Raw genomic sequence first — 12400 nt, 5'->3', positions numbered from 1 at the left:
TTAAGAGTAAGTAGAGTCAGATGCATGTAGAGTCTTTTATTCAAAATAATTTTCTTACTAATCTTGGATAGTTTCTTGTCACAGTAATTCCATTTTGAAGATAATAAATATTACCATAAAGAAGTGATCCAAAACATAGATATGTGCCCAAAGGTATTTATCACGATAGTATTTATAATAGTGAAAAAAGAAATAACTAAAATGTTTGGCAATAGGAGAATGATTAACACCAGAACAAATAAAGCAGTGTTTCGGCTGAGTATAGTGGCATGCGCCTATAAGGCCCAGCTACTCCGAAGGTTGAGGCTGCAAGATTGCTTGAGCCCAGGAGTTCATGATCAGCCCAGGCAACATAGCAAGACCCTGTCTACAAACACACACACCACACACACACACACACACACACACACACACACAAGTGCTATGTTTCAGTCACTGTATAACTAGCCAGTTTTTTTTGTTGTTGTTCTGTTTTTGTTTTTGTTTTGAGTGTCTCACTTGCCCAGGTTGGAGCGCAGTAGTAAGATCACGGCTCACTGCACCCTGTAGAACCCTAACCCTCCTGGGCTCAAGCGATCCTCCTACCTCAGCCTCCTGAGTAGCTGGGACTACAGGTGTGTACCACCATACCCAGCTTTCTTTTTAAGAGATAGGGGTGTCACTCTGTTGCCCAGGCTGGTCAGAGTTTTTAATGAAGCAAATTTGTGTAGACAAAGCAGGATGTGGAACCGAATAAACACTATGTTGCCACTGAAGACCCCTTCAGACCCCTCAAAAATGACAGAGAAGAGAACTATACGAGGTATTAGTTTGGGAAATAATTGTAACTTTATTAAGACTCCTTATAAAGTTATCTGTTCCTATGACCTGGCTAAGTTCAATAAAAGTTACGCAGAGTGGAATAAATGAGTAAATCATTTGTAGTATAAGTAATTGCACATAAGGAGGTAACTTCTTTAGCTGTTTTAGATATAGACGTAGTATCTGAAAGGTTATTTTGCTAGACCTGTGATTATATGGGTGAGAAAGGCTTTCCCTGAGATTTTACCCATTCAGTAAGTACTAATGATATTGTGCTGATAACATACATTAAGGGAATATATGGTATACCACAGAGAGAATTAAGGAAATTTTGTGTTTTGCTTTTTGTTTCTGTTTGCAGAACTTACTGACTCAGCTTTCATTCTTAGGAATGTCTCAGTTTTCTGTGGCAAGATATACATCGATGAGGAATTGATAATGTTCTTTGTATTTTCTTAGATGGAGATTGTAAAAAACTTACCTCAGAAATATTTGCAGAGATAGAGACCTGTCTGAATGAAGTTAGAGATGAAATTTTCATTAGCCTTCAACCCCAGCTTAGATGCAAATTAGGTAAGTAATTGGTATAGCTTGCTTGTATTATACTCATCTACCATGTAGAAATATGTACATCATAAGGAAGTATAACACTGATTACCTTGGATGATCATCTTCTTGGGAGAGAGAATCGGAGTGGTCTGACTTAGGAATCTACCACTGGGTAGGTTATTGCAGGCAGAGCCGTTCTATATAAATATGCAGGCTGGTGTCCCACCTCTTGAGAGTGGGTGCAGTTCTCAGAACCAGGAGAATTTTAGGGGGCATATCATTAATAGCTTCTCTAGTACGTTTCCTAGCAGATAGATCTAGCATTTTTAACCTCAATTGTGCATTAAAAAGCACCGAGGGAATTTAAAAGTAAATGCCAATGCTAGGGGCATTTGAATTAGAATCTCAGGGATGGGGCTCAGGAAATCAGTAATTTTTAGAAACCCCACATGATTGTTACATGTACACAGGGTTTAGAATCTCATCTAAACCAACCATAGTAATTATTTTTCCCTACCAGTGATTGCTGTGGGAATGGACATATGGTACAGTTTTGGCCAGTGTGTATTAAGAGAAATATGCTGATGGCATTGTGAGAAAGCTTCCTCACCTTTAGAAAGGGCACAGGATGGGACCTCTTTGTTCTCTGTGACTTGGTGTTTGGCCTGTGGGAGTGGTGTGCAGCAAGTGAGTTAGAGTGTCTGACCAAACCTTTCTACATTTTTTTAGTATTACAAAAAGGAGCTGTGGGGTTTTTTGTTTGTTTTTGTTTTGAAAGGGCTTTTTGTTTTATTTTCCTTTTATTCTTGTATTAACTCTTCTATTAATGTTAGAGTAGCAGAATACGATACTCCCTCTTAGTAATTACCCATATTATGTAAAATATCAGTGCCTTCTAGTTTTTCTCTCAATGAGTGACATTTAACTTATATTAAAAAATGATTTTTATATTTTATAATAAAATCAGTTGTTGCAACTGATTTGTCTAGCATGTACAAAAGACACCATGCTTCCAGATCATTATAAAATATGATATTTTATAATATATTGACAATATATTTATAACATATTTATATACTTATACAGCCGGGCATGGTGGCTCACGCCTGTAATCCCAGCACTTTGGGAGGCTGAGGCAGGCAGATCACAAGGTCAAGAGATCGAGACCATCCTGGCCAACATGGTGAAACCCGGTATCTACTAAAAATACAAAAATTAGCTGGGTGTGGTGGCACGTGCCTATAGTCCCAGCTACCCAGGAGACTGAGGCAGGAGAATCGCTTGAACCTGGGAGACAGGTTTCAGTGAGCCGAGATCGCGCCACTGCACTCCAGCCTGGGGACAGAGTGAGACTCTTGTCTCCAAAAAAAAAAAATATATATATATATATATATTTTATAATATATCTGGAAGCATGGTGTCTTTTGTACATGCTGGACAGCTTTTGACGTATTTCTTTGACTCATGCTTCTGTCCCCTAATTTTCACTTTTTTCCTACATTTTATTAAAATTGATATATAATTATTGTATATCTGCTTTGTTTTTATGGACTTTTACATATATATTCTGTTCTTATAAAAATCTGATTTTTCATATTCCAGATTTCTGACGTTTCCTCCTCTAGGCCTAAAGAACTGTTCTAATTTATGCATCAGATAGACTCTGAGATGGAATGAATATTCTTTTTTCTTTTTATCAAAGTATAATTTACATATAGTGAGACCCTTTTTAAGCGTGTATAGCTCTGTAACCTTCACTACAGTCAAGATGTAGGACTCTGTCACTCTAAAACTTTTCACCAGGCTCCTTGTGGTTAACCAGGTTCATCACCCCCAGCCGCTGATCTGTTGAGCAAATACTCGTTTCGAAGGAGCGTTTTCCATAAGGTCCTAGAGTTTAGATGGAGGGGCTTTTGTGGTGCATTTAGCAGGTACCATTTCCCTTCTGGAGTCCCTACTTCAGTTCCCAGTTGAATTAAAGAATGGTTTCTCCCCCAGCCTGAATCACTGCCCTTCTTATCCCAGATAATTATTTTTGGAACGAAGTTACATCTTTTGCTCCACCTCCGCCATGGGCCTGATTTTCTGTGTAACAGAAGGAATTTTTAAATTATTATTTTGTGTAATCATAATAATTGGGCAAGCATACAGCTCTTTCAGTGCAGGAGGATTCCTCTCTTGTTTCACTGCCCATTCAAGGATAGGTGCTATATTTTAGCTGAAGATCTTACTAATTAAATATAACTTACTTAACCATGTGTTTTGAACTCTTTCATGATATTTTAATTCACGGAGAACTTTATGTATTTTCGACCTGAAGATTTTATATTATGATTATGAAATGTAAATTGTTTGCTTTTTCAATTAATCTTTACTTAGAATGTGGATTTAAAGGGCGGTAATGAATCACAAAATTGTGCTATGTGACGCACTGTTTATGCATACAGTGTTGCATATTTTCATTTCTAGGAGATTTATTTTTATTTCTACTTACAAAAAAGCTTTTTAAAACTTATTTTATGGCTGGGCCCGGTGGCTCACACCTGTATTCTCAGCACTTTGGGAGTCAGAGGCAGGTGGATCACCTGAGGTCAGGAGTTCAAGATCAACCTGACCAACATGGTGAAACCCTGTCTCTACTAAAAATACAAAAAATTAGCCAGGCGTGGTGTAGGAGCCTGTAATCCCAGCTACTCGGGGGGGCTGAGGCAGGAGAATTGCTTGAACCCAGGAGGCGGTGGTTGCAGTGAGCCAAGATTGCGCCACTGCACTCCAGCCTGAGCAACAAGTGCGAAACTCCGTCTCAAAAATAAATAAATAAATAAAAAATAAAAACTTTATGTTTTTTTTCAAAAGTAGCAGTGAGACTGTCCCACAAAGGTGACCAAAGTAGCCTTTGTAACTATTGATATTTGTAGAATATGCTTAGGGTTAGGGTATAGCTTGCTTGTATTATACTCATCTACCATGTAGAAATATGTACATCATAAGGAAGTATAACACTGATTACCTTGGATGATCATCTTCTTGGGAGAGAGAATCGGAGTGGTCTGACTTAGGAATCTACCACTGGGTACGTTATTGTAGGGCAGAGCTGTTTCCTAGAAATATGCAGGCTGGTGTCCCACCTCTTGAGAGTGGGTGCAGTTCTCAGAACCAGGAGAATATTTAGGGGGCAAGTTGTTAGTTGCTTCTTTAGTACTTTTCCCAGTAGACAGATCTACCATTTTTAACCTCAACTGTGCATTAAAAAGCACCAAGGGAATTGAAAAGTAAATACCAATCATAGGGACATTTGAATTACAATCTCAGGGATGGGGCTCAGGAAATCAGTAGTTTTTAGAAACCCCACATGATTGTTATTACTTAGGTAATAACACCTACTGTCTGCCTTGTGGTCCTGCCAAGGTTACTGTTCCAGGCAACTGTAGTTCCAGACTAGGGGGAGAACTGGACCGTGGAAGTGAGGCTCTGTCCAGGTTAGGGAAGGCATGAAGGACTCAGTCTCTTGGGCCAAATCAGTAAGGCAGCATCTAAGCTCCTCTGAGAATAGGAAGGAGAGAAACCAATTGGAGAAATAATGTAAGAGAAGCATGTAGATTTTGCTACTTACCTTACTTTCCAGTCTCAAAGCTGGAAGCCAGCATTCACTGTTCAGTTATTTTCAATGACAACAAGATTCAAATCTTCAATCGTAAAGTTGTTAAAGGAAAGGATTGACTGAAAAGTTAAGAAAAACGGTAGATGAAGAGTCCAAAGAGTTGAGGCTGGTCATTTAACATTGTGTGGCCATGCCCTTTCCACAGGTGGAACAAGATGATCAGAATAGAAATGGCCAATTCTGATGTGTTTCTACAGTGTTTCACTGGTTACATTTTTTTAACATCTATGGCAAACCATTTCCATAATTTTTTTTCTTTTTTTTTGTTTTTTTTAGAGACGGGTGTTGCTCTGTCACTCAGGCTGGTATGCAGCGGCATGATCATAGCTCACTGCAGCCTCAAATTCCTGGGTTCAAATGAGCCTCCTGCCTTAGCCTCCTGAGTAGCTTGGACTACAGGTGTGTGGCACCACTCTCAGCTGATTTATTTCATTTTATTTTTTGTAGAGACAGTGCCTCGCTATATTGGCCAGGCTGGTCTCGAACATCACAGAAACTGGTTTTAGGTTCCTAGAGGCTGGCAGCAATTCTCGGAGGTAATTTACGCAAGCAGTCCTCCTGCCTTGGCCTCCCAGTGTGCTGGGATTCCAAGGTGTGAGCCACCACACCTCATCAATTTTTGTTTTAATATACTCTAAGGCTATTATAGTTCCGAGATTTTTTTTTTTTTTTTTCCTGAGAAATCTAGAAAGATGGAAGACAGTATGGGTCTTTTGTGTTTTTTTGTCTTAAGACATTTTCGTAAATGTCTGCCAAGGAAAAGGAAAGAGATCAAAGTGTTAATTAAATATTTATGATGGACATTTTTAGAGAAATGCTTTGTAAACTTCCCCTCTCCCAGCTCTGGGTGACTTACTCTGTCATACTGTGTTAACACATATTCATGCTGTAAATATGGTAAAAAAAAAGACAGTAGTTCATCATTTTGGTTTAATTTTTGCCATTATTGATTATGAGCAGTAATTTTTCCTTTTCTTATTGAAGGTGATATGGAAAGCCCTGTGTTTGCATTTCCCCTGCTCTTAAAACTAGAACCCCACATTGAGAAGCTCTTCCTATATTCTTTTTCTTGGGACTTTGAATGTTCGCAGTGTGGACACCAATATCAAAAAAGGTTAGTTTCTTTTGTTTTTTAAAATGGGTCCTTCTAGTTTCTCTACCACTAAGGTTAAGAGAACAATTTGAGCTCCAGACACTGCAGTTGCTTGCTTCCTTAAACTGGAAGGGTCAAAACCTCATGGTTTGATAGACTGGTAGTAGGAGATTTCTTAAGGAGTTCTTCAGTGGGAAATAGGGATGATGAGGGGAATAGTACACCTCCCTTCTCCAGAGTCCTTGCTGAGTAAGAATACCTCTCAGAATGCTGTGAAACTATAGGCATTTTTGCTTATTCCTCTATTAGAGACGAGGGGTTTTGCTTGTTTACTTTAGGTTTCTAACATTATAGACACTGGTTTTAGACTCCTGGAGGCCAGCAGCAATTCTCAGAGGTAATGCAAGCTTCCTCATTTCTTCCCATAGTTCTGTGAAACACCAACCACCTCCAGAAGCCTTACACGTGAACTGTCTCAGCCATACTTTCTACTTTTCCTAATGCCTCTCAGCGGCGTATTAGAAAGGCCATGATTGATGGACCTGTTACCTTCAGGCTTTGCATGAGGTGTATATGAAACATAATGAATTTCATGTTTAGGCCCAGGTCCCATCTCCAGGTTCTCTCTTTATCTTGGAGACACTTCTGGTCCCATACATTTCAGATAAGAGATATTCAACCTGTACCTACCACGGAAGGAGAGGAACAGGTTTTAGAAGAGGAGTCAGGGAGGCAAGGTATTGAAAATGACCAAACTGGCTCAATTGGTCATGTATTCAAATTATTACAGTAGAAATAACTCTTTTCCACTTTTTTTTTTTTTTTTTTTGAGATAGAGTCTCACTCCCGTCGCGCAGGCTGGAGTGCAGCAGTGCGATCTTGGCTCACTGCAGCCTCCACCTCCTGGGTTCAAGCGATTCTCCTTCCTCAGCTTCCTGAGTAGCAGGAATTACAGGTGTGTGCCACCATGCCTGGCTAATTTTTGTGTTTTTAGTAGAGACAGGGTTTCACCATGTTGCCCAGGATGGGTCTTAAACTCCTGACCTCAAGTGATCCAGCTGCCTCAGCCTCCCAAATTACTGGGATTACAGGTGTGAGCCACCATGCCCAGCCACACTTTTCTTTAACTTAACTGCTTAAGTTAGAAAACTTGAAGTCTCCTTAAGTTACTAAAGTAAAATGTGATATAAAAATATTACTTTTGAAGGCTGGGCATGGTGGCTCACGTCTGTAATCCCAGCACTTTGAGAGGCTGAGGCAGGTAAGATCATGAGGTCAGGAGTTTGATACCAACCTGGCCAACATGGTGAAACCCCGTCTCTACTAAAAATACAAAAAGTAGCTGGGCATGGTGGCGGATGCCTGTATTCCCAGCTACTTGGGAGGCTGAGGCAGGAGAATAAGTTGAAACCCAAAGGCGGAGGTTGCAGTAAGCTGAGATCATGCCACTGTACTCCAGCCTGGGCAGCAAGAGTGACACTGTGTCTCAAAAAAAAAAAAAAAAAAAATTACTTAGCTATTCGTTATCTAAATATGAAATATTTTTTATGTATTTAAGGAGTAGTCAAGGAGAGTTCAGTCTGGGAGGATGCTCCAGGGAATGCAGGCAACAAAATGTTTGTTTGTTTGTTTTTAACTGGTTAGATCTACTAGAACAGGGTAAGGGAGGCCACGGAGTAGACACCATGAGCAAAGCTAACCCTCCTGAGTTGAAAAAAATTATGGACAAGAAGTTATCTTGAAAATAACTGTTGGCCGACATATCCAAGGAATATCGCAAGGATTTGGTCCCTTTACGCATCCTGAGATAGATGAATGTGTGGAGATGGCAGCTGATAGGCAACAGAGTGATACTGGCATGGTGGTGATACAGGGAAATCGTTTGATCGTGTTAGAAGCCGTGGAACAAAGATATATCATGGCTGCTCTGCAGAAAAATCCGTGTCCCCTCTCCAAAGGGCCTGTTTTACTCTGATGTAAAAATTGGGTCAGATACATTTTTTTTTTTTTTTTTTTGAGACGAAGTCTTGCTGTGTCGCCCAGGCTGGAGTGCAGTGGCACGATCTCGGCTCACTGCAAGCTCCGCCTCCCGGGTTCCCGCCATTCTCCCGCCTCAGCCTCCGAGTAGCTGGGACTACAGGCGCCCGCCACCACACCCGGCTAGTTTTTTGTATTTTTAGTAGAGACGGGGTTTCACCATGTTAGCCAGAATGGTCTCGATCTCCTGACCTTGTGATCCACCTGCCTCGGCCTCCCAAAGTGCTGGGATTACAGGCTTGAGCCACTGCGCCTGGCCCAGATACATTTTCATATTAAGCTTTTTGTTAAGTAAACTTTTGTAATAGTCCCCCAAACCCCCACTAGAACAGGGTGAGTATTAACGTTTTATTCATACCTAGGACATAAATAATTTAGTGTAAGCAAGTGAGTATGAGAACACATCTGTTTCCAGTCTTCTATCATTCATTTATGGAAATTACCTGGTTTTCTCCTCACAGTAACTCAGTAAGGAAGATCCTAGTGTCCTCATTTGGCAGTTGTGGATATGACAGCTTGAAAGGGGTTAGATTGATTCCTAAGATGACACACTGTAAGTGGCAGAGTCAGGAGACACACTTAGGCTTTTCTGGCCTCGCAGACTTTCTTGCTCACTGTGCTATACTCCTTAATCACTACCTGGGTTTTAAATAATATAAATAAGCTTGCTGATTAAAATCAGCTTAATTGTAGCTCTTCTGGAATCCATATCTTAGTTGTTTGACAGTTTTCGGTTGAGTATGTTCTGTGTGCTAGGAACTCAGGCACTGGAAATAGTGTATCTTTGCCAAATTTACTAATTAGGTAGTGAGATAATACATGACCACATAATAGAGGTCCGGAGAGTTCGTAATTAATCTGATCTTTGGGCTGCTTAACCTTAACTTTGAATGCAAGATGTTAAATGCAGTTTAGGGATAGATAGCACAAACTGTGAGAGCTCAAGGAAGCCACTAGCCGCTTTAGTTTGCTTTTTTCTTTTTTAAAAATAATCTTACTTTGGGCCGGGCGTGGTGGCTCAAGCCTGTAATCCCAGCACTTTGGGAGGCCGAGACGGGCGGATCACGAGGTCAGGAGATCGAGACCATCCTGGCTAACACGGTGAAACCCCGTCTCTACTAAAAAATAGAAAAAACTAGCCAGGCAAGGTGGCGGGCGCCTGTAGTCCCAGCTACTCAGGAGGCTGAGGCAAGAGAATGGCGTGAACCCGGGAGGCGGAGCTTGCAGTGAGCTGAGATCCGGCCACTGCACTCCAGCCTGGGCCACAGAGCGAGACTCCATCTCAAAAAAAAAAATAATAATAATAATAATCTTACTTTGTTCTAAAAAATGAAAGTAGTTATAGAGGAAAAGCTAAAATGAAGTGACATTTTCTTAAATATATCTTGATATGTCATCACTTAAAACTTACTTCCACTTAATCTGAAGGAGAACATCCAGCAAATTCCTCTGTTTTTGTGAAGCTGTTTTTAGTGCCAGCGTAAGGGCTTTTTACTCAACTTGGAAAATGTAACCCAGAGGTAGTTAAAAACAGTCTTCAGAGGCAGATCTCAGGTCTGTTATTTATCACTACACTCTATGTGTCACCTTCCCCATCTGTAAAATGGGGATAAGAATGGCACCTGCCTCTGAGAGTTGGTTGGAGGGTGAGTGTCCAGTGCCATGCCCTCCTTGCATAGGAAGTGTTCAGAAACGTCAGATGTCTTACGGAGAATTAACACTTACTTGCTGAGACAGTCTCCTTTTTATAAACTAAAACATAGGAGCCTTTACATAACAATTGTCTTTGAAAATTTAAGAATTTAGCAGAAATACAGTCAGTGCCTTTGTTGATATCTTTATGTTGCTTTTCTTTAAAATGTTAACTTCCCTGAGTACTAATCTGTTTTTAACAGACTGCTTTCTCTCAGGATTTGTCAGTATTTGCTATTGTTTAGCAAGGAAGCTTGTGTCTCTTAAGTAATACGTAACTGCTCTTTAAATTACAAGTATTTGTATTAAAGTGGATGCAGTTGAGGTTTAGTGTACATCTTTAAAGGTCATCTTTTTTTGTTTTTTTTTTTTTAATTATACTTTAAGTTCTAGGGTACATGTGCACAACGTGCAGGTTTGTTACACATGTATACATGTGCCATGCTTTCAAGTATTCAGACTAAAGTGCAAATTTAGAACTTGTATAACCTATGAAAACAAAATTTGTTCACAGTGCTTTTTTTTTTTAAGGATTAAAAAAAGTTAAGTTGTATGTATTCCTGATTTTATGTTTAGAAACTCCACTTTTCATTTTTGGTTGTCTGTAATGGCTAGGCAGTTTGAGTTACTTGAGTAAGGGGTGAGCTCTAATAAATATGACAACCTTAGAATAGTGGTTCTTAACCAAGGGCTATTTTGTACCCCTCGGGACATTTGGCAACATCTGGAGACAACTGGATGCCGTTACTGGCATCTGGTGAGTAGATGCCAGGGATGATGCTTAACCTCCTACAGTGCACAGGGCAGTGCTTCACAGCAAAGACCGGTGAAAAATGTCAGTGGTGGTGTTGAGGAACCCTGTCTTTTTTTCTTGCTTCATCTCATAGTTGAAAGCTATGGGAAATTAACATGGAGCATCCTCACAGAGCTTCTTTACTAGGGGTAGTAGGGAGGAACATTGCCATATTAACATGATTTGGGGAATTAAGAAAGTATGAATCACGAAAAAGGGGAGGAATACTTTTAGACATTGGTTTAAATTAATGTAAATGCATTTAACATTAATGAATTTATTATGTCATTTTTTTGTAGGCATATGAAGAGTCTGGTCACCTTTACAAATATCATCCCCGAGTGGCACCCACTTAATGCTGCCCATTTTGGTCCATGTAACAATTGCAAGAGTAAATCACAAATAAGAAAAATGGTATTGGAAAAGTGAGTTAAAATTGTCTTATAATTTTTAGTACAAAATGAAGGTGGATTTACATTTTCCTCTTTGTAGGATTGAAAATGGTGACAATAATCTACCTTTGTGAAATCTGAGTTAACATCTATTTCTGGGTTGCCAACTGCCTCGCTCTGTCTGGCCAGTGAGCCCACTGTCACAGGTGAAGCCACTGAAGAGCCAACGTAGGCTGACTCTCTGGCCCCCCTCTCCTAGCGTCTTTCCTTCTTTTCGCCTTTTTTCTCCCTTTAAGGGTATCAAGCTTCAGTTTTTCTCTCCTCTGCCAAGTGTATGGAGTTTCTAGAATTCTGGGATTTCCTTAATCAGATTTCAAGAACTAAGATGATTCAAAGATGAGCCACAGGCTGATCTTTCTGAATTTCCATCTTCTCCTAGATCTCTCAGCATGCTAATTCCTCGTCATCTTGTAAGCTATCTGGAGGCCTTGGGCAGATATGTTTTCATTATATTTTGCCAGCTTTGCTGTTTGTCCTCAGTTGGGGAGGTTGGTCAGCATTACCTTTTCCAGTGTTACCAGAGCACCATCTCTTTAAACTCACAGGTCAGTTCCATCTCAGGCAGTTTGCCTCTCTCTCATTAATGCACTCACACATGTACACAGCCTCTTTACTCTTCATTTTCAGTCTAATTGTACGTTAAGGAAATGTTTTGAGGTCTAATTTGATGTAATAAAGAACCAGGAACATTAACCTTTATGCCCTTGAATGTGCCAGAAACCCCTCAGAATCTTTCCTAAAGGTTTATTCTCATTGAAGTAATAAATTCTCAGTTCATTAGTGCTCACAGTCTCAAAAGGAAAAAAGGGCAGTAGTCCCCTGTCCCCTCCCCCAGGGATCTACTCTAAATCTTCAAATTAAGGTAGTATTTACATTGACATTTCAAATTGATGTGCCTATTCTACCATAATGCAGTCTGTTCTCCTTTTATGGTAGTTGAGACTAGGGTTCTCACACCAATACCTGGGCCCCATCTCTGTCTAGCCTTTCCCTGTCCTTCCAATGCAATTGTGCATTTGGCTAAGTCAGTACTCGGTGTTTGCATTGTTATTAATATACGTATGTTATTCCCTCTTCAGCTAAGCAGTATACATAGTTAGGTTTCACTTTTACAATTCTTTATTTTTCTGGGAATTATTTGCCTTATTTTCATTTGTTTTATTATGTACTGAGTTTTTGCCAAATACTTTAGACTTATTAATAAATTTCCAATACTCAGATGCTTCACAGTTTTTTACCCCTGTTCCCCTCCCCTTTTTTTCCTGGAAACTCTTTCCTGTCAGCTTTCACTCTCTGCTGCAGTCCGTGCTGGTTCCTCTCTG

The 12400-nt window shown here is 40.0% G+C and overlaps 1 protein-coding gene across 2 annotated transcripts in view; it reads left to right on the top strand.

The window, feature by feature from the left end:
- The window catches only part of USPL1 (ubiquitin specific peptidase like 1), a 43087-nt gene that overhangs the window by 19526 nt on the left and 11161 nt on the right, over nt 1-12400 (top strand). For both annotated transcript variants that reach the window (XM_023208767.1, XM_023208766.2), the window contains 3 exons: nt 1261-1374; nt 5996-6125; nt 10926-11051. In XM_023208767.1, the coding sequence (XP_023064535.1) occupies nt 1261-1374; nt 5996-6125; nt 10926-11051 (370 nt within the window). The remainder of the gene's footprint in view (nt 1-1260; nt 1375-5995; nt 6126-10925; nt 11052-12400) is intronic.

Source organism: Piliocolobus tephrosceles, chromosome X, assembly GCF_002776525.5.
Source record: "Piliocolobus tephrosceles isolate RC106 chromosome X, ASM277652v3, whole genome shotgun sequence".
Classification (NCBI taxonomy): Eukaryota; Metazoa; Chordata; class Mammalia; order Primates; family Cercopithecidae; genus Piliocolobus; species Piliocolobus tephrosceles.
The sequence above is the reverse complement of the archived record's forward strand: the minus strand, read 5'-3'. Positions and strand labels throughout refer to the sequence as shown.